We start from the raw sequence: 21,924 nt of genomic DNA, 5'->3' as shown, positions 1-21,924 counted from the left end.
AGGCGCTAGAGGGCGCACCACTGAGTCTTACTCTAAGAAGTAAGGACCGAGTAACTGCCCCTCTGGAGGTCCCAAGGCCGTAGGCCACCTGGGAGCTGTGCCCCAGAAGCTCCTTTGTCAAAGTGCGGAAGTAACGTATTGACCTTGTCTGCTACTGAAGAGTGTGAGGCATTTCTATATATCTACTCAGTTACATTTGACAAAAAATGTCAAGTACCTATTATGAATCAGATGCTGCATTAAGTGTTGGGTACACAAAGCTCAGCTCACAGTAGAGCATAAGAGGTGGACAAAAGAACGAAGAATCACAATAAAGTATATATATGACATATATATATGGTAGTGGTACCTTGAGGTGCGATAGAACTACGGAGAAGTGAAGCTGAAGGGATAGGGAGTGTTTGGAAGGCTTCCTGGAAGGTAGACAACTGGAGTGAACCCTTAAAAGAAATTAACATTAGCCATGCAGAGAGGAGAGTGCTCTCAAAAAGAGAGTAGAGGCTGCAAGATTGAAGAGCAGTGATTAGAAGTGATGCTGAAGAAGTAAGCAAGGACAAGCCAGTCATGACATCTGTTCATCTTGAAAACAGCGGGAAATCACCGAAGGATTTTAAGCAGGATTTTCATATCTCTCGTCCACCTGGCTGTAAATTCCATGAGGCCTGCAGTAAGTAGCATCTTTTTAAATTCTTCGTATTGTTTTCCCAAGGCCTAACTCAGTGCCTTATTCGTACATGCTTGATAAATATTTGAAGAATGAATAAAATAATCAGATATACAGAAACACCATTTGTCAATAATATAAAAAAGTTTGCAAGAGTGAAATGATGCAAGAATTGAGGCAGTAGCCATTGAGATAGAGAGGCAGGTATAGATTAAAGAGATACTGTTTTAAGGGGATATCCCTTTGATGAGCAGGAATTGTCAGTGGTAACTCCAAAGATTTGACCTGGGTTAGAATGCGTATTACTAATTTGTGCCCAATAGAGGGCATTCAGAGAGAGGAACAGTTAGGGAGAGAAAAAGATTACTTTATTATGCTGAGCTTGCCTTTCTTGGAGAACTTCCAGCTCTACCACTCATGTTTTTCTGGCCACTGTTTTTTGACCTCCAAGGAATTTCTAATCTCTGATTCCTCTTTTTTCTTTATCTGTTTGATAGCTTGCCTCTGTCTCCACCCAACTGTGATTTAGTAAATCTGCAATGTCCAGCTCATGATGAGCAGGTGTAGTTGCATAATACTTGAGTTGCATGGCCAGGCTCTTAGTGGCATGCCAGGAGCTGTTTTTCAAATGACTTGCTGTCAAAGGAATGGCCTTGCTCCAGAACCCTGAGGTTCTCCACTGTGACTCTTCTGTTAGAGCTTGTCTAAGCCACACAGCATCCTTATCCACCATGGATATCTTGAGCACCACTGTTTCTGCTGGGACATAGGGCTGAAGAGCAAGGCCACTTGCATTTCAGCTTGGACTTGCTACAGAGCACACTTTTGCTCAGGGACCCACTCAGACTGGCAGCTGTCTCTGTCACCGAGTAAAAGTGTTGCAGCTGTATTCCAAGTGTGGCATCTATTGCCTCCAAAAGCCAAAGAGGCCCACCAGGTGCTCTGCCTCTTTCAATTAATAGAAAATGCAAGATGCAATAACTTATTCTTCACCTTAGAGAGGCTACCACAGCATGCCCCCAGACTTTTGGACCCATACAAACTTTATTAATGTAGGAGGTCCCTAATCTTCATAGGGTTTAACTCCCCACCCCCTCTGGCATGCATGTAACTACCATCATATTGAAGGAAGTACTTCTCAAACTTGAATGTGTATACAAACATCCAGGGAATCTGAAAGGAAGATTTTGATTCAATAAGTCTGAGATGGGGCCCAAGATTCTGCATTATTGGCCCCAGTTTTTAACTCTCCCATTGTCCACATCCTTTGCCATAGAACTTTGAAGCTTTTTCCACTGAGGGGCAAAGTAGTGTCGATACTCATTATTCTGCATTTTGAATTTGCCTACTTGCTAACACTTATTTGCTAATAAATGAATAACCCACAAAATAATACTCATGTCACTTTCACAGACATAGGCAGAGGAGTGGCAGAAAACTTGAGTTCTCAGCTGAGGTCAAATAGGCAGTGCCCCACCTTCTTGTTTCTGGGCTCATACTGGAAACAAGTGTCCTTTTTGCAGTCTATTTAGTACCACATTTTTTGCATTTTTGTGCTTTTTGTTTGGTAATTTCGCTGTATATGTGTATGGCCCAAGCATGTGCTGATGTGCTATCTTGTATTCCTAAGTGCAAGAAGGCTGTGATGTGCCTTACACAGAAAATTCATGTTAGGTAAGCTTCCTTCAGGCATGAGTTATGGTGCTCTTGGCTGTGAGTTCAGTGTAAATGAATCAATAATATATGTCGAGTGAGGTGTCTTTAAACAGAAACACATAAAACAGGTTGTGTATTGATCTGTTGATGAAATGTGACCAGAGGCTCAAAGGACTCTAACCTGTATATCTCCTGGGAGCAATGATTTGGTATATAATTTAGTGTTCATGGTGTCATCATAGACCATACCAATCACAAATAATGAGAATCAACTGTATATTTCCCCACTCCTTGACACTAAGTTCAGCCATGTGACCTGTTTTGATCAATAAAACGGAGCAGAAATGATGGTGTGCCAGTTCCAAGGCTGAGCCTTAAACAAGCCTGGGTTTCTGCTTGCTATCTTGGGCTTCTCCCATAGCCTTGAGAAGAATGTGCTTGGGCTAGCCTGCTGGTCTCAGGAACAGAGTGAAGATACATGTAGCACAGCAGAATCACCTCAACTGAGCCCAGTCTAGACTGGCCAACCCACTGCTAACACCCAGACGTGTAAGCTAAATAAATGTTTGCTTGTAGTGTGACATTGGGAATTTATGGGCTTTTTTTTTTTTTTTTACTTAGCAAAAGCTAATTGCTATACCTGCCAAAAAATTGAATAATCAAAATAGAAGGAGTAACACACCTGCCCAATTTTTTTTTTTTTTTTTTAAACTTCTAGTGTGGGCCGGGACTACGAGGCTCCGTGGAGCCGAGTCACCGAATCCGGGGCGGCGCGGGCCCGGGCCGGGTCAGGGTCATCGGGCTGCATTCACCTGAGTCAGTCGCGGGCCGCAGGGCCACTGTAGCTGCCCTGGACGCGCAGCCAGCGACACGCTGTGCGGTCTGCGCGGGGAACAGAGCCGCCGCCTGGGGACACCTCTGCCTGGGCCTCCGCCGTGAGGAGACCCGAAAATTCTAATAACTAAGTACAAACTTGTAGTTTTATCTCCAGAAAAATTTTAAATGTACATGTTAATGCAACTGTAATTTGTTAATGAACTATTTAAAATGAAATGTTATTTTAGCAATGAAACCATAATATATATTCACTGAATGAGATGTTACTTGATTCAAACTTTAATGGAAGCTTTGGCATTCCTCATAGATTTTTTGATCCTCACCATAGTCTATAAAGTAGGCAGGTAAGATAGACTTGTCACCATATTACAAACAAGGTGACCGTGGCTTGGAGAGTTTGTTGCCCAAGTTTGCACCAGTGGCAGAATGGGAGTTCCGCCTAGACTTCCGGCACCCAGATCTAGGTTTCTTTTCAAAGCAGGAGGGAGGCAAGAGCAGCATGATGTTGACAAGCCCGGAATAGTACTCACAAAGCTGAGGACTGAGAAGGCTAATTTATGTAAGTAAGCTGTAAATTACTCTGGGAACAAATCTGCCTCTATTATGGGTCAACAGTTAAACATTTCTTATATATAGGACAATGATTTTAAAATAAATATGTCCTGAAATGAATAGAAGTTTAAGAGAGAGTTGGGAGCGTTTAACGTCGTCTGTTATATATTCTATAAACTTTGTAAATGCAGTTTAACAAGGCAAAAAAAAAAAAGTGTTATAACAGCAGGTGCCAGAATTCCTTTTAAGAACAACCATCTATTCAGAAAAATTTCACACCAGTGATGACCCACTTAGGTTGGAGACTGAGACCTGAGGACATCAGCATCAGCAGGGGGACAAGCAAAAGCAGATCATTGCTAAACCTCTCTTCTTGAGAGAAGAATGTGAGGAGGGTTGGGAGAGGGAAGGAAAGAGGAAGAAAGTGAGGGGAAGAGAATGAAGGGATAAATAAAAGGAGGTAGAAGCGAGGAGCATGAAGAGAAAGAAATCCTAGAACTTAGTGGGAGGTCAAGGTATCTCATTTTAGTTTCACTGATTACTAATGAGTTTGAACATTTTATAAATTGTTATTGGCTATCAGTCTTTTCATCCTCCACCCATTTAAAAAATTTTTTCTCAAAACTCCTATAGCATCAGCTATTCCAGTGCTTCCCAACCTTTTTTTTATCACATGATACAGATGAAAAATAGAACCCATGCACTTTTATTAACTTTAACAATGACAGATTAATTTTTACGATTGTCAAAGAATATCAGGTTTGTCACCATTTCCTACGTGACTAAATTCGAGATTTCATTTTCTCAGCAACTGATGAAAATTCAACAGCTCCTATTTAAAAGCAGCAGGAAATTTTTGACAAATTGATTTTTGTTTGATGTCTTAACGAAAATACCCTTATCTCAAAACCTACTGTCTCCTCCTTATTAATTTCTTTCTTATATTCTGAGAGAGTTTTTCCACCTTAAGCTGAAGTATGCAACCTTTTTGATTTAACTACTCCAGGCTATCCACCTTTTTTAGAAACTGTAAATTATGTGGTTGCTTTGTAAGAAAATATGGAATTTTGGCCATTTCTCTGATAATCTATATTTGCCTTACTGATACAAGTTTAAAACCTACTATTCTCTTTCCATGCCTATTTCCATACCTGGTTAACTTTTTATTATGCCTAATCGCAGCATAATCTTTTAAAAGACATTTTAAATGGCAGTTAAACATAGTAATACACAATCAAGAATACCCATAACTCAATAGAAGTATTGAACAGCTATGACCAAGTTCATGCATGCTCCTGTGAAAACAACTAAGGCACAACTGCTGCCTGACTACCTATCACTGTAAGAAGCTATCTGATGCAATGTGTAGTATGATTTCTGAGATGTTAAATGTGAAAAAATATGAAGCAAACAACTGATGAAATGTGGTATTTGTGTAATACTTGACTTAATCAAATAAGGTTGTCATCATAGTTGTAACCAGTCCTGCCCAGCTTCCCCTAGGGCTGTGGGGATCAATTCCTCTATATGTTCATTCGTGGTGTGCCACCATGACTACACACTACCTGATATTATTTTTCGGTACATTCAGCTATCTTCTTACTGCACGTATGTTTGGTCACCTGCCTTGAGCCTGCATTGCATTGCCAAACCACCATCCCAAAACCCTTTGGGCAGTATTTGAGAACATACCCAAATCTTACATAATTTGGCCTCATCTGTCCATATGATGGCTTAATAAGTCTCAGCTATTTGATCAGAAATTGTGATTACTATAATCTAGCTATGTATATATAAGCCATATACTTAACTTACGTAGGTCACTCTGTAAGGTCCTGTTAAGCCAAAGGTAGAAAACTATGTCATGTAGTTTTCGGGTAATTGTGTGAATTGGACAGATGGAATGAAAAAAGAATGTGGGGGCAGTGATAAAACTAGAACATGTAAAACCTGTAAATGCACTCTCGTTCAGTTTCAGATATAATTGTTGTGTTTTCTTTGTTTTGTTTTACATATGTGAGTAGGCCAGCTTTGGCCCAAAGACTAAGAATTTGCATACTCTGCTTTAAGTTGTAAAACCTCTCTGATTCTAGGATCAGTGATCCTACTTTATTCCCAGTTCTGCATCTTTACTTATGCAGCCTATCAATTACCACCATTATCCACCCCCCCACCACAACACACACACACAAGCACACACACAAACACTCATATTCCTGAATAGCCTAGAGTAAAAATAGAACATTCAATTAGCACAAGGTAGCTGAGAAGGATTTCAGCAGGTACATTGGGAGTTCTGAATCCCTCTGGAGTTCTCTGAAATTAGATTGTAGACTCTAAGTTAAAACCAGAGTTTGAAGTTTTACCTAGTAATTAGAAGATGTGGCTTAACGTTCCTGAACTTTGGTTTTCTCGTCTTTAAAATGGAGATAATGTACAACCTAGATAACTTATAGGCTTCTTTTGAATATCATGATGATGGTAATAGGAGCTGGTATCCATTGTACTTACTATGTTCAGGAACTTTGCTATGTACTTTCATGTATTCTCATTTAACCTTTAATTAAAACTTTGTGAAACTCACATATATAAAACAAAACAAAGAAAACAACAATTATATCTGAAACTGAATGAGAGTGCGTTTACAGGTTTTACATGGTCCAGTTTATCGCTGCCCCCACATTCTTTTTTCATTCCACCTGGCCTCATTCCCACAGATTAGAAGCTGATGTTCAGAAAGGCTACCTTTACTGAAGTCACATAGCTGAGTGGTAGAAGATGGATTTAGATTCAGGTCCATGTGACACTAAACCTTCCAGCACATCATGTTATCCTCTGCGATCATAGTTTCCTAATTTGCTGGAACAAATTAACACAAACTTTGTTGCTTAAAACAACACAAATTCACTACCTTATAGTCTGAAATTCAGAAGTCTGAAATGGGTCTCATTGGGCTAAAATCAAGGCTATGCTCCTTCTGGAATCTGTGTGGGAAAATCCATTTTCTTTCCTTTTCCAGCTTCTACCTGCCTTCTTTGGTGCTTGCCCCTTCTATCTTCAAAGCCAGCAATGGCTGGCTGAGTTTTTTTCACATCAGATCACTGACACTTTCTGACTCTAACTCCTCTGTTGCCATCTTCCACATCTAAAGACCTTTGTGATTACAATGGGCCCACAGGAGTAATCCAGGAATATGTCTTTAAGGTCCACTGATTAGCAAACTTAATTCCATCTGCAAACGTAAGTCTCCCTTGCAATGTAACATAGCATATTCATGGATTCTGGGGATTTGGAAGCTGACATCTTTTGAGGGGTCATTATTATGCTTACCATCACCACTGATTATGGTATGGTATGGTATGGTATGGTATGGTATGGTATGGTATGGTATGGTATGGTATGGTATGGTATGGTATGGTATGGTATGGTATGGTATGGTATGGTATGGTATGGTATGGTATGGTATGGTATGGTATGGTATGGTATGGTATGGTATGGTATAGTGGATGCCCTATTCATTAGACTTCCACAGGAAAGAAATAATTTGATTCATTCAAAGACTATGTACCCAAGCTAATCATTATTTTTAATCAGGTCCAATAACCTTGAGTCAGTGGCTATTTTGGGCGTAGATTCTGAGTACTACATGCCAGGCACAGTTCTAGGGGCTTTACATGCATTAACTAATGTATTTCTCCAGCAATCATATGAAGAACTAAGGAATTTGAATTTGGCCCCTGTGTTAGATAATAGTCTTTTATCAATTTTATCAATTTCCTGAGTGCGATAAATGTATTGTAATTTTTTTAGACGAATGCCCCTGTTCATAGGAAATACATGCTCAAGTACTTAGGGATAATGTGACACCATAACTATGTATGTAGCTGACGTTAAAACAGATGTGTAAAAATGTTAAGTTGGTGAATCCAGATGAAGGGTATACATATGTTCATTTAACTATTTTTGCAACTTCTCCGAAAAAAATTAAAGTTTTTAAAAATGAAGAGTTGGTAGGGAGAAAATCTCTGGATACTCTGTAGAATGGACTTGAGAATGGACTTGAGTAGGAGGGAAGCGGGCAGACCAGTTGGGAAGGTATTGCTGTAGTCAGGTTGGCGGCTGGAGTGGCAGCGGGGATAAAGAAAAGTATCCTCCCACTCCCAGTGACGAAAGCTGTTCTATAATTCCCACAGGCATCCTCCTCGCAGGCTTGGAAGGCGGTGTGGTTTTCCAGTCGCGTTCAAATTTGGTTGGGATCAATTACTCCCGCAGTCACAAGTTTGCGCTCTCGCAGAGGGCGCTGTGGGCCCCAAATAGGAAGAGTCCACGTCTACAGCGTAAGCAGGGGGAGACGGCATCTTAAAGTTAATATGTCCTTCCCGTCTCAGGGTATATCCTAAATATTTGGACCCTTTTACCTACAGTAATAAAGTAGTTGCTTTGTAGCTCCATCCAACTGTATTTAGTTGAAACCGAGGATGTTACACAAAAATGCGTGTTCCTTGCTCCCCTACATCTGCTGCGTGCGCCAAGCCGCGGGGGCCGGAAAGAGGGAAACGGAAGTGTTGATGGCCCTGGGAGTGTCCACCCGAGTCGGTGGTGCGATCCCTGGACACTTGCCATGGAGGGGTCTGGCGAGCTGCAGCTGGATGCTAAGACCGAGGTAAGCCCTGGCCTAGAAGGAGCTGGGGCTAGCGGGCTTCTGGAGCAAGAAAGATCATTCCCTAAACTGTTTCACTGTTCCGTTTCAGGTCACCAACCAGGTGAGTGAATGGCAGCCCCGCCCCATTCTGAGCCGGCCTGCGTTGGGTAAGGGGCGGGCGGCTGGACCTGGACCGCCTTTCCGCCTGGGGAAGCCGGGGGACGATGCCACCTTAAGCCTTCCTCAGCTCTCCCAAGTCCAGGTCCTGTGCCCGTGAACCTGTGACTTTCGTCCCGCCATCCTGCATTATTTCTTCCACTTTGCACCTGAAATGGAGCCGCTGCCATTGTAGTTAACCTCCCTCACGCACTGCAGCAGATAGAGACCAAATATTATTCTTGATTAGGCGCCGTTTTTTGGAGACTAGGTACACAGTATTTTAGAATGATTACAGAGGGAAGACATTATTAAAATTTACAAAGGTAGCACCTCAAACATTTTCTTAGTCTTTAAAAACCAGTTATTTTGAAGGTGGAGAGTATACTTCCTTAACTTTCCAATGTATATGTATTTATGCTAAGAATAAGGATTTGAATTTTTAAGCATATCTTAATCCTGTTTTTTTGTTCTAAGTGTTCTTATCCTATTTGGGGTAAAAAACTATTTTTAGACAAATAATTTATAACACACTTCCCAGAAGAAGAGTACTAAAACTATAGTATTCTAGGTCAGGAATCATCCAGGTCCATACAAAATACTATAACAAAGGGCTGAGATAAGAAATAATGAGAATACAGGGGCTGAGAGATGCCCATTTACTGCTCTCTGTGATCTGTCTCCAACTGATTTTGCTGTTGTTTTTGAGTATTACTGGGAGGTGGGGGAACTCAGAGAGACAGTAATCAACCCTCTAATCTGGCTTTCCTCAGAGTTATTTAGTGCACTTTGATTCAATCTTTCATAAATCGTTTTATCCCATTCACTTACACTAAATTATATGTTTAAGACATTCTGAAACAATTATACTAGATTATAGGGTTTTAAAAATTGAACCGGGGTGGGGGTGGGGGTGTTGTTGAAAACAACACAAATTTATCTTACAGTTATGGCGGTCAGAAGTCAAACTTAGCCTTATAGGATAAAATCAAGGTGTCGTCAGGGTTGTGTTCCTTCCGGAGGCTCTAGGGGAGAATCTGTTTCCTTTTCTTCCAGCTTCTAGAGGCTGCTCACATTCTTTGTCTTGTGGGTTCTACTTCCATCTTCTAGGCACAGCATGCCAACTTCTCTTGCTATTATCACTTTCTGCTGTCATCGTTACCTTCTCTGACTGACCCTCTTGCTTCCCTCTAATGAAGACCCTGTGATTACATTGGGCCTACCTAGATAATCCAGGATAATCTCACCTCAAGATCCTTAGTTTGGTCATACTTACAAGTCTGTTTTGTTGCGTAAGGTAACATTGACAAGTTTTGGGAATTGGAATGTGGACAGCTTTGGGGGGCAGTTATTCACAAGTTATATGATTGTTTACATAGAAAAAGCCAAGATACTTTACAAACATTAGAATTAGTCTGAGAGTTTCAACAAGGTGATTTAATTTTTTTCCTATATTCAGAGTTGAGAAATATTTTTAAAAGATGCCATTTACAACGTTAAGAAATTATGAAGTGCCTTGCCATGAATCTAACAAACGATGTTTAAAACCTTTACGAAGAAAGTTGTAAAAAAAATGATAGACTTCCAGTTTCCATTCCAGCTTCTAAGGAGCTTGGAAGTCATCATTTCATCCTAAAAAGTTAAAATTTGAACAAACTGAAGTCAGCAACTCTTCTTGAATTGTCAGAGAGGTAAATCACAGGGCATACTGCTGCCCCCCAAACTGGAGAGACAGGCGAATTCAGAAAATTACAGGAACAGAAACCTCTAGGAAAACCAAAGCTAGGCTCTCACTCAGTTGGGTCTCCTTACTTTCCCTATTAAACTTAACGCCCATTCTAGCAGTCTACCTGAGCCTGTTGCAATCTAGTTAAACCACATCTCTCCCCTTCTAGAAGCCTTTTAAGAGATTCCTGTCAACACTAGAAAAAAAATCTTTTTACTTTGGCTTACAGGCCTTTCAAGATGGACTGACTTTGGCCTTCAGGCCCAGAAATGGATTCCTCATTTCTTACTTTTCCCTTAACTCATGCAACTCCAGCCACACGGGCCTTATTGGTATTCCCTGTGTACACTCCAGGCATGCTTCTCGCTTTGTTCAGAGTACTCTTCTCTAGATATCCATGTGGCTTTTTTCTCCACTTTATTCAAGTCTCTTTCTACTCAAAAGCCAATTCTTCAAAGAGGTCTTCCCACGCTCAATCTAAACAGCCTTCCTGGTCACACTGTCCCTTTACCCGGTATTGCTGTTCCACTTTTTATGGCACTTACTGCAACTTCATTATGTGTTTATTTGTTTATTGTCTGTCTTCCTTACTAAAATGTAGGAACTTTGTTTTATTCTTTTTTATATCCCCAGTGCCTAGAACATGGTATTATTTAGTAAATACTTATTGAATAATGGCACATAGAGACATAGTAACATCCAAAGCCATGTGGGTATAAGGTAGGAGAGCTGAGATTCCAGCTCGGATCTGTCTGACTTTAGAATCTATACTTGTTAAATTTAACAAGCCATGGTGCTATATTACCCAGCACTAGAGGTTTAAGATTATTACTTCACATTTTTATAATCATTGTTTTGAAGTAATTCATGATTCGCTTATATAGATGTCTAATTAGAACTCTTTATAGATGAATGAATGTTATTCGTGCCACATTTTATTGCTTTCTTCCTTGCCAGTTTTATGGTATAAATCAAAAGAAAGATGTTCTATTGACGCAATATCTTGTGCCATTTTTCTTCTTCCCACGTATAAGAAATAGTGACTTAAATTTTTGTGTAGTTTATGTGATGGTTCATGAAGATATCACTATTTTTGTTCTATATATTCTTTTGGCTGTACCAGCTACCCTCAGGGCATTTACAGTCTGGTGAATGTGAGGGAGGGAGACAATCCACAAATGACTTCTACAAACAGAATGTTCTAAGTGCTAAGGTATAAAAAAATGACAGAACATTCAGAGAAAGATTGAGTAAACCAGGAAAGACTTCACAGAGCAGGTAGCATTTGAAAGGAGTTTTCAATTTTAAGTAGATGTTTGAGAGTTGTATGCCAAGAGGAATGAAAAAATAAGCAAAGGTGTAAAGGTTGAAAGATAATTTCGAGAAGGGATGCAGTCCAGTTTGAGTACAAGTGGGCAAGCCCTTGGGGACTGTGCTGTGGTGTGACTCCAGTGCTAGGTGAGAGGCTGGCAACTAGGTCTTGAGGCTGTAGACTTAATAGGTTTTCACCTGTGATGTCAGATTTGGTTAATTTATAAGCAATGTTTATAGTCTATACTCTGGATTGGAGCCCAAAAAGACTATAGGCAAGAAACTAATTAGGAAGCTGCAGTAAAATTTAAGGCAAGATTTTTAAAATAGGCTTTGAGTAGGTTTGTAGCAGTGAGATCGGGAAGACGGGAGTACATGTCAGTGGCACTGGCTGAAATGAAGTCTTGAATACTTAGCAGTTCATACATGTTTTGAGTGAGAGAGAAAAATCAAAGTTGACCAAAGTTGATAACTGAGTTACTAGGAAAATGAAAGTCATCAGCAGAAATGAAATGAGGATAAAAAAAACATTTTTGAGGGAAGATTTATGTTTGGTGTTTCCAGGCAGTTGTACTATGAACTTACCAGCAGTCGATATGCTTAATGGCAAAGGCTTTATTTTTCTGTATTATTTTTCCTGGATGTGTTAACATTTCAGAGGTAACTGGTTACACTGACCAAATCTGAAATAATTTTTGGTTATTTGTATTTGCTGAAATTTCTACAAACTAATATAGTTCAGATTACATAGTTATGAGAATACATTTTTGATGTCATATCATATTAAACTTATCAACAAAGTTATTTTCAGCTAGTTGTCTTTGCCCTGTTTTACTTATCTATTGCTACATAATATACTACCCAAAACTTGGTAACTTGAAACAACTGTGTAATTATCTCTTGTGACTCTGTGCATTAACTGGGTTTAGCTAGGTGGTGGTTTCTACTCCCTGTCATTTCAACTGGGGCTTCAAGTCATCTAGGAGCGTAATTGGGCCGGAAATCAAGAGGTCTCACTTACATGGCTCCGTGATGACTTTGGCTGGGAGCTCAGCTAGATCTCATAATTGGAGTGACTTGGTTTTCCTTCACATGACCGGTCACATCAGCATGGCTGGGTTCCAAGAAGGAGAGTCTCAAGAGCCTATATTCCATGAGGAAGGAGGCAGACACTTCCAGTTCTCCTAAGGCCCAGGCTCAGAGCTTCCAGAAAGCTGCTTCTGCCATATTCTGTTGATCAGAGCTGTCACAGGTACAGCTAGGATTCACGCAGAGGGAAAATAAGCCCCACTCCCTGATGTGAGGATGGCATGTACACACAGGGAGGGGTGACACCAGGTGTTGGAAGCTGTCTTTGGAGACCATTTACCACATCCCCCAGAAGCTCTAAACATATTAGTTCAACAAATACTTATTGGAACATTCACTTTGTATCAGATATTACTCTAGTAGACCCAGTAGTAAACTAGGTCAGTCATGCTCCTGCTCTCACGAAGGTTGGGTTTCCTTGGGGAGACAGTTAATAAGTAAACATAATTTCAGGTAATGATAAGTGCTTAAGAAAATTAAGTATGGATGAAGATACCATTAAACAAGGTGGGAAATGCTGATGACTTAGCAAATGTTTACTTGAGCTAGAGCTAATATGAATTCTCAACCAGAAATTTGCAAGTAACTCATGCCTTAATCAGTTTCCACATATACATTAGCACAGGATATAGCACAGTACTGTCCAGTAGAACTTTCTGCAGTGATGGAGATGTTGGCACTGCCCAGTGTGGTAGCACTAGCCACGTGTAACTTGAGCACTTGATACGTAGCTAGTGCAACTGAGGGACTGAATTTTTCTATTTATTTTAAATTAATTTAAATAGTCATGTTTGGCTAATGGCTATTGTATTGGACAGCTCAGGTCTAGCATGTACAAGCTGCTAAACATTCTTGTCCTGTCCTAGACCTGTCTACTTTCTTGACCTACTAGAAGTTAGTTTAATTTCAAATAGTAATCATGTTGCAGCTAGGTATAATGAAAAAATGCATGGAATATAGAATCAGACAAATTTTGGTTTGAATACCAGCTCTTCTAGTTTTGTATCCTTGGACAAGTTGTTTAATTAGATTTTTCCTCATAGTATTTTTGAAAGAGATTAATGTATGCAGAACACTTAACAGTCTTCTCTTTTGAAAACTTTGATTTAAAAAGGAGAAAACATGAAAGTGTATTTGTGACTAATTATAAAAATTGCATACAGCTAAAGACTAACAATGGCATCACAGGAATAAGAAAATAGTTTTTAAGATGGAGTTGTTTTTTCTAATTTTCTCCTGTTTTGTACTTTGAAAAATAAAAATTAGATTTAAACTGAAATGGTCTTTATCATTTTTTTCTTTATAGTGTTCATAGTAATGTTTTTATATTACTGATAACTTCAGCTGCCATATCTAATTTTTAATGTGACTGACTACAGCTAATTTTTTTGTTTACCTTTTTATCTATATTTGCTTTCTGATTATTTTTATTTTTATTCATTTTACTTCTGGATTTTTTTCACTACTTTTTTCTTTGCATGTTTTCTTTTTAAATTCTTTATTCTGTAAGAATTATGAGGCTTCATTACTTCATTCTTAATATTCTCCATACTGATGTGTACTTTTTTTTTTATCTTTTTAAAATCTCATGCCATTAATTCCTATTTAAGGCTAAACCATATTTATTAAAAAGGTTCGTTTTTAATTTGCATTTAAATGTTCAGTTTGGAATTCGGGAAATTCTCATCTCATAAACCTGATTCCAGCTTTCTTTGACACTCGAATACTAACTTTGCACAATAAGTGTCTGGATGTCAGCTCTCTCTGTTTCCTCACCTGCCAGTTTCTCCTGTTGTCATCGTCTGTGGATTCCAATATTGTGTTCCTTAATTGCTTTTCTGCTTGAAATGTTCTAGATAATCCAGAGTTTTGTTTCAGAATTTGAGAGTAAATGAGCAATGTTTTACTCTACCATTTTACTGTGGGCAGTCAACGTGGAACTTCTTGCATCAAAGAATTGTACAGGCTGAATAAGTTGAAGAAGTGTTCAGTTAAATTCTTGGATATCACCAATGAACTGATATAAAAACTGTATCTCCAGTCATGAACTCCCTTGAATTATTTTCTTGGATTTTTAGCTGCTTATTGAATATTCCTATTTAGATATTCTTCCTCTCTTCCTGATAATGCCATTGGACTTAAAATATATGAAGTCCTGTTTGATACATGATGTCAGAATTCTCCCAGTCACCTGGGCTCAAATTTGTGAAGTTGTCTTTGCTACCTCCCATAACTATGTAGGTAATCATTAGTACCTAGTGATTCATTCTTTATAGGCTCAGTTTAATCCTACTTGTCACCACCTTCCTTCAGGCACTTAAAACCTCATACCTGGATGATTGTGTTTTGCTGCCACCAGATAAATATTTTTTAATCAGTACTTTTATATCATTGTCTGTACTCAAAAACTTTCAGTGAGTCCCCATTGCCTACAGGAAAAGTTTAAACGACTTACATGATATCTTTTCCTTAATAAGATAGAGTGTATGAGAGTATTTTGAAAACCTCTGAAAGCTCATTCAATTTTTAAATAATTATGGGCCTCTTAATCACTTTAGTCAGCTTTATTTTCATATATCCTTAGAGGAACCTTCTACTTTAAGACAGATAAATGCTCCATTCCCTAACCAGATATTGACTATTTTAATCTCTGGTTGATTCAACTTAATATTAAATAAGAATTCTTCATTTAGGTGTGTATTTATAGAATATCTAAGATATATTTTCCTCAATTTCAGTTGTTTGTTTTTCAAAACTGAGTTTAAAGCTATCCCTTCTGTAAAGCTCCCTTGATCACCCTAGCCAACAATGAATTTTTCCTTTCCATCAGAAATGTACTCATTTTTATCCTCCCCTCACTATATGTGTAAGAATATATATATAAAAATATATAACCTATAGACAATTTAATGAATAATTTCGCTTTTTGCCAATTTTATTGAGATATAATTCACATAACAGCTCTCTATAAATTTAAGGTATACCATATAATGACGACATACATATATTGTGAAATGATTACCACAGTATATTTAGTTAACTTCCATCTCACATTGTTACAAAAAAAAAGGAATAATTTAAAAGTTAATCAGAACTCAAGAATTGGAGCATTACCAGTACCCCAGAAGCTCACCACATGCTCCTCCCCAGTCAAACCTCTTTCCTTCCTAGAGATCCTAACTATCCTTTGTGATCATCATATTCTTGTCTTTCTTTGTAGTCTTGCCATTTGTATATGCATCCCTAAACAATAGTATATTTCCTGTTTCTAAAGTTTAAGTTGAATGGACTTAAAACCTTTTGACTTATTTCAGCTTTTTTGATATTAAGTATAGCTGAAGTTCATTGATTTTCATTGCCGTACAGCATTTTATTAATCAATTTTCTTCCAATGAACTTTTAGGTTGTTTATAGTTTAGGGCCATTACAAATGTAGATACTAGAAACATTCCTGTATGTGTATCCTTCGTACATATGCACAAGTTTTTCTAGGTTATATCCCTAGTAATTGAATCATTGGATCACAGGATATGCATAAAGTCAGTTATACTGGATAAAGCCAGTTATTCAAAAGATTGACCCAATTTAGACTTCCATGTATAGCACGTGACACATCCTTCCCAATACTTAGAATTGTCAAACTTAAAATTTTGCCATTTTGGTAAGTGTGTAGTGGTATTTCATTGTGGTTCAAATTTGTATTTCTCTTGCTTTCTGTTTATAGGTTTATTAGCCATTTGTAGTTCTTTTGTTATTTACCAACTATCTTTTCTCTATTTTTGTATGAGAAGCTTTTACTTAAAACATATCTATATAATCCTTTTACTTAATTATATGTTAGCCTTTCACCAGCACCAGCCTGGCCTTAATATTGTAGCCGATTGATTCAAAGTCAGTCCGTGACAGGAGGAAATTTTGGTCCTCACACTGATACCGCCTCTTATAAAAAGAAATTTATCAACAAGCAAAGCTTTTGCTCAATCAACATTAATTTGGTAGCAAAGGGTATCAGTCAGTAGACAAGTATTTCTTAATTCCTCCACTCATGGTCTTATGTTTTAGAGTCAGTATTAAGAGCTACATTTATCCGATCCTATTTTATGCCAAGGCAACACTGAACAATCATAGACAGAAATTAGCGAAAAAGTATTGAGTCAGCCAGTAGTTGATAAGCATGTAATCTTTGGAGTCAGACTTTGATTTCAGTTCTGACTTTTTTTTTTTCGAAATTTACATTTAAGCTATCTGAAATTCAGTTGTGTCACCTGCGAAATGGAAATAATAGACTATAATGTTATGATGATTCAGTGTGGCATTTAATACATGGAAACTGCATAGCACATCACCTGGCTGGTGTCCATCATCAACAGTGATGAAATCTAAAACCACCTATCACCCAGTATTTATACTAGGATAGGGTTGCAAGTCGAGGACTGTTGGTGAGGAAAGAAATTGGAATGGTTCCCATGTGTGCCTCAATCAGACATGAAGATGATGTATAACTCAACTTCCATTTTAAGACTTTTGGGTTGCAGAATGGGGGAAGGGAAGGCATGGAAATGGGATGACAGGGAAGTGAGGCAGGAGATGGTCCAGAGCATTTGGAGTTCTCTTAAGTGCAGGAGCAAAATGAAAGGAAAACCAATACTGCCACATCTTCTACTTCCATTACACATCTGGTGAAGGTTTTTGTTTTTGTTTCTTTCCTTATGACAGTGTTGTTTTTTAACTCTGTTTATATCCTGTTCTTTCTCCATTTTTGTTTGATTATTGCTCCCCTAGCAATATTAAAATGAAGGTATTTTCTTTTATTATAATTGGCAAAAGTTGAATGTGAGACCAGTAAAACTCAATAAATATCTGCGTTCGAGGCAATATTATTACTGATGTTTTATACTGTTTCGTTTATAGCTTCTAGATTTTCAGTGGAAACTGGGTATGGCTGTGAGCTCGGACAGTTGCAGATCACTTAAGTATCCTTATGTTGCAGTGATGCTGAAAGTGGCAGATCATTCCGGCCAAGTAAAGAACAAGTGTTTTGAAATGACAATTCCACAGTTTCAGGTTTGTGATTTAACTCATTCAGTTTAACTCATCGTTCTGTAATTGCTGCTTAAGAAGATGTATAAAATCTTTCTTAAGGGAGAATTTTAATTGTTTTTATTTGCAGTTATTTTGATGTGTTTTACATTTATTAGTACAAAAGATCTGAATTTGTTTTCTTAGGGAATTTGATCAAGTTGTTTTTAATATTTTCAGTGTAATATGCTGAATTTGTATACTGTCACATTTGATCATTTTCACAGTACTCTAGTATATTTCAGGAATTTTCATCTTCTGTGACAAGATATTTACTTTACATTGAACTGTTTTATCTTATTCTTAGGCTTAATATTTAAGAATAATAAGCTAAATGAATCTTATTTTGCATAGTGTTGACCCTGAATTTTCTGACTACAAAATATAGGTTGAACACTAATACTTGATGACTAGTTCTGTCAGTTAGAGATATGAGTAACTTAATGGTTTATATTTAGAGTCATGTTATTCATATTATCCTTCTACTTCTTTTCTGTAAGGAAGGAAGAAACGGGGGGTGGGTGAGAAATTAGACTTTTGAAAAAATGTACATACAGGGAAATGTTTTGTCAGTGACTAATTTAACTGGCTTTTGAGTTTGTTTTTGTTTGTTTTGTTTTCTTTGGTGAGTGACTAGATAAGAATCTTCCTTCATAGCAGTTATTACTCTAAGAAAAGCCTCTTACAGACCACTTTAGGATGCTTTCGACCTCTTTTACAAGCTATGCCCTCCCACCCCCAGCTATATTGAAGTAGAATTGACAATAAAAATCATATATATTTAATGTATACAAGATGATGATTTTTGTATATGTATACATTGTGAAATGATTACTGCAATCAAGCTAATTAACATATTCGTCATCTCACATAATTAACTATTTTGTGTACCTGTGTGGTGAGAGCAGTTGAGATCTTTCCTAGCAGATTTCAAATATATTAATAATAATACATTATTACTAACTGTATTCACTATACTGTTAGGTCTCCAGAACTAACTCATCTTATAACTGAAAGTTTATACCTTTGACCATCATCTCCTTATTTCCCTACCCCACAACCCTGGTGACCACTGTATACTCCTGTTACTGTGAGTTCCACCTTATTAGATTGCACCTATCAGTGAGATCATACAGTATTTGTCTTCCTGTGTCTGGCTTATTTCACTTATATATGTCTGTATGTATATGTGTACACCACATACTACACCACATTTTCTTTACCCATCTGTCACCAGACACTTTGGTTGTTTCCATACCTCGGCTATCGTAAATAGTGCTTCAATGAACATGGGAGTGCAGATATCTCTTTGAGATAGTGATTTTATTTTATTTTTTTGGATATGTACCCAAAAATGAGGTTGCTGGATCATATGGAAATTCTGTTTTACAAATTACATTTTAAAGGGTTTTTTTCCCTTTCAGTTCTTTAAAACAGGTATCGCTGCCTTAGAACAAAAAATAATGGTCACAGATTCAACATTATTAATGCTTATTAGTGTTTTGGAAGGAAGTAGGACTTGGTTAAAAGGAAATAAATGTAGTATACTGTAATATGTGAGTAGCCTTCAGCCGAATATAAGGACCAAATAATTTCAAAAGAGAATATAGGTTTCAATACTTTTTGTAATTTATAATCCTGTCATAATTATTTTCCTGTGCAGCATTCATGCTCTCTGATTCTCTCTTTAGAATTTTTTTTTTTCCATTGGAAAAATTAGAAAGGGGGGCATCTCTTTTAAAGGTAGTTTTTATATGGCTTAAAAGCTAACCAGACAAACAGAACCTGTTGGTCACATTACAGGACTGAGAGCTAAGGTACATTCTTTGAGCTGTTAATTTATATATTTCTTGTAGCTGAAATTTTGTCCATCAGTATATATTTTTAAAGAAATAGTGACATACTGTTTTATTCCATAATAAATTTACACATAAATTAAAACAAAATACATATGTTTTTGAGTAGCAAAATTAAGAAGTAAGACCAAAAAAGGAAGGAAAATACAAATTTGTTAATCTCTAGAGGGTAATTTAATTGCTGAGGTTAAGTTTCAAATTTGCCTCCCAGTTTCCTGGCAGGTAGAGGAAAGGGAAGGCAGAATCTGGTCCCTTCCTTATCTGAAGTTTAAAAAAAGAAGATGACTTCTACAGGAGTATCAGACAAGCTCAATTTATAAGCGAAAGAGAAATAAGCTTCTACTATTCAAGCCATTGCCAATGTTGGATCTCTCTTACTGTAATTGAACTTGTATCTTAAACAGGATAGCTCCTATCACCCTGAAATGCAGTCTTTCACGACATTTAAAGTGATTTGAGGCCTGGGAACCGAGCTGTCATTTTTGTTTTTATCTTCAGTTTCTAGGACAGTGGTGGGTATTTAATCAATCTTTCTGTTGTGATCTCAAAAGAACTTTTGTAGGTGCCTTTTGAAAAGTTTAGTCATGAGCTAATTATCCAACTCTGCAATAGTATTTTTATTTGCAGCACCAAATTGTACCTGTTAGTTTCTTAGAGTACCCTTCTTTAATAGTTGAGGGTATAACATTAAAGTGCAGTCTTAATATGTTACATATTTCAACTGTTATTGAAAGAGCTACTTGAATTACCTCTGAAAGCAAAATTAATATTATTTTCCCCCTTTCTCTCCAGAATTTCTACAGACAGTTCAAGGAAATTGCTGCCATTATTGAAACTGTGTGAAAACTGATTACTTGGTTGATAAATTGCTGTCATCATTCTAAAATCATGGACCTCACTTTTTATAACAGAGCCGAATAAGGATCAAATGATATTTATTGAATGAAAATTACACTTTTGTGTTTCATTTTTTTTTTAAATAATAAAAAAATCAGACAAACAAGAATTAGGTAGTGGAAATTGATGCACAACTTTGTGAATGTACTAAAAGACTGAATTGAACACTTTAAAGGGAGAAGTGAGTGGTATGTGAATTACATCTCAATAAAAAAAAACTCAGATAAACATTTACATGATTGAAAACATTGAAAAGGATAACATTACAAATTCAATTTTATAACATTCTTTTATTAGAAAAGCAGTCAGTGAGAACAACGAGGGTGCTTTTCTCAAACATTTGAAAGCAGGTTAGGACTGACCATTGCTCCCTCATGTTAGCCAAGCATTCAGTAGTTTCTGTTATTAATATTTATAGAAAGTTCAAATATATGCATAGAGATAGAAAGATAAGTTTTATTCTGAGTTCTATATGTAACTGAGTTAACCTCATAGTACAGGTTTCTGTGTTAGATAATCTCCCTTGAATTTAGATTTATAAACTAGTTAAAATATTCCATAAAGCCACAGCAATCAACATGTATAGCACTGCTTAGGAATAAACAAATGGATCACTGGGATAGAGTACGTGGCTTAGAAATAGATCAAGACATTTGGAACAAGGATGGTATTTCAGTTAGGTGGGACAATGTCTTATTTAATAAAGGATGATAACAGTCACAACACATGCAAAGGAAAATTCCAGATGGATTAATGGCTTAAGTAACAAAGATAAAAATGAGGTTTTAGAGGATATTTATGTTAGCCAAGGCTTGGGAAAAGCAAGCTATAATATAAAACATAAATATATTTGAAAAATAAGAATTAGCAACTTTTATGTAGAAAAAAAAAGAGCCATAAACAGACAAAAGAAGAAAGCTATCTATGTTGATATGTAAGTGAATCCTTTATCTGGAAAGCAAATTGCTTTAAATATTTCAAGTAGGAGGAGATTTTATATAAGAAATTATCTAATTTCTTGTATAAAGAAGTTAGTTCACTAAACTGTCAGAAAGACTGAGGGAACAAGTCAGGAGAAATCATTGCTGGCTTTAGAAAATCCAGTAGTGCAAGAATTTCAGGGAAAGCTACTGCCAGTCATCCCTCCACAATGCAAGACATCACCTGAAAGCCACTGTACGTGCCATTTCTGCCATCTGTCAACGTGTAATGAAATAAAGGCTGCTTGCTTCTTTACCCTCCCAGATTTTACAATGAGAGTGCCTCTCATTGGGTGGAAGTTAAACCAGGACCCTGTTGACACGAATCTGGTCAACTGAGTTTCTAGTTTTTTAGCACGTATAGAGGGGAGATTTAAAAGAGGAAGAATGGTTCTGAGTATTTTCACTCTGCTGGTAGAAATAATAGTTATTATTTAGATCATTTTGCAAAATGACAGAAATTTTACAGTCTAGGAATA

General features: G+C 37.3%; 1 protein-coding gene across 3 annotated transcripts; it reads left to right on the top strand.

Annotated features, from left to right (window-relative positions):
- Positions 1–8,149: 8,149 nt before the first annotated feature.
- On the top strand, positions 8,150–21,709 carry COMMD6 (COMM domain containing 6). 3 transcript variants are annotated; one of them, XR_001517072.2, is made up of 5 exons: positions 8,242–8,372; positions 8,461–8,472; positions 17,545–17,697; positions 19,973–20,080; positions 20,361–21,709. XR_001517072.2 is itself a non-coding variant. In XM_025048198.1 (4 exons), exons 1-3 carry the CDS (start codon positions 8,188–8,190, stop codon positions 17,673–17,675), a joined length of 249 nt encoding a protein of 82 aa, XP_024903966.1. In that variant the 5' UTR covers positions 8,150–8,187; the 3' UTR covers positions 17,676–17,697; positions 19,973–19,985. The 3 variants fall into 3 exon arrangements, 2 of the variants coding, with proteins under 2 accessions (XP_024903966.1, XP_006913852.1); XM_025048198.1 differs by lacking the exon at positions 20,361–21,709 and having other exon boundaries at positions 8,150–8,372; positions 17,624–17,697; positions 19,973–19,985; XM_006913790.3 differs by lacking the exon at positions 19,973–20,080.
- Positions 21,710–21,924: the final 215 nt, after the last annotated feature.

This window comes from Pteropus alecto, unplaced genomic scaffold, assembly GCF_000325575.1.
Source record: "Pteropus alecto unplaced genomic scaffold, ASM32557v1 scaffold72, whole genome shotgun sequence".
In the NCBI taxonomy this organism is placed as follows: domain Eukaryota; kingdom Metazoa; phylum Chordata; class Mammalia; order Chiroptera; family Pteropodidae; genus Pteropus; species Pteropus alecto.
The sequence above is the reverse complement of the archived record's forward strand: the minus strand, read 5'-3'. Positions and strand labels throughout refer to the sequence as shown.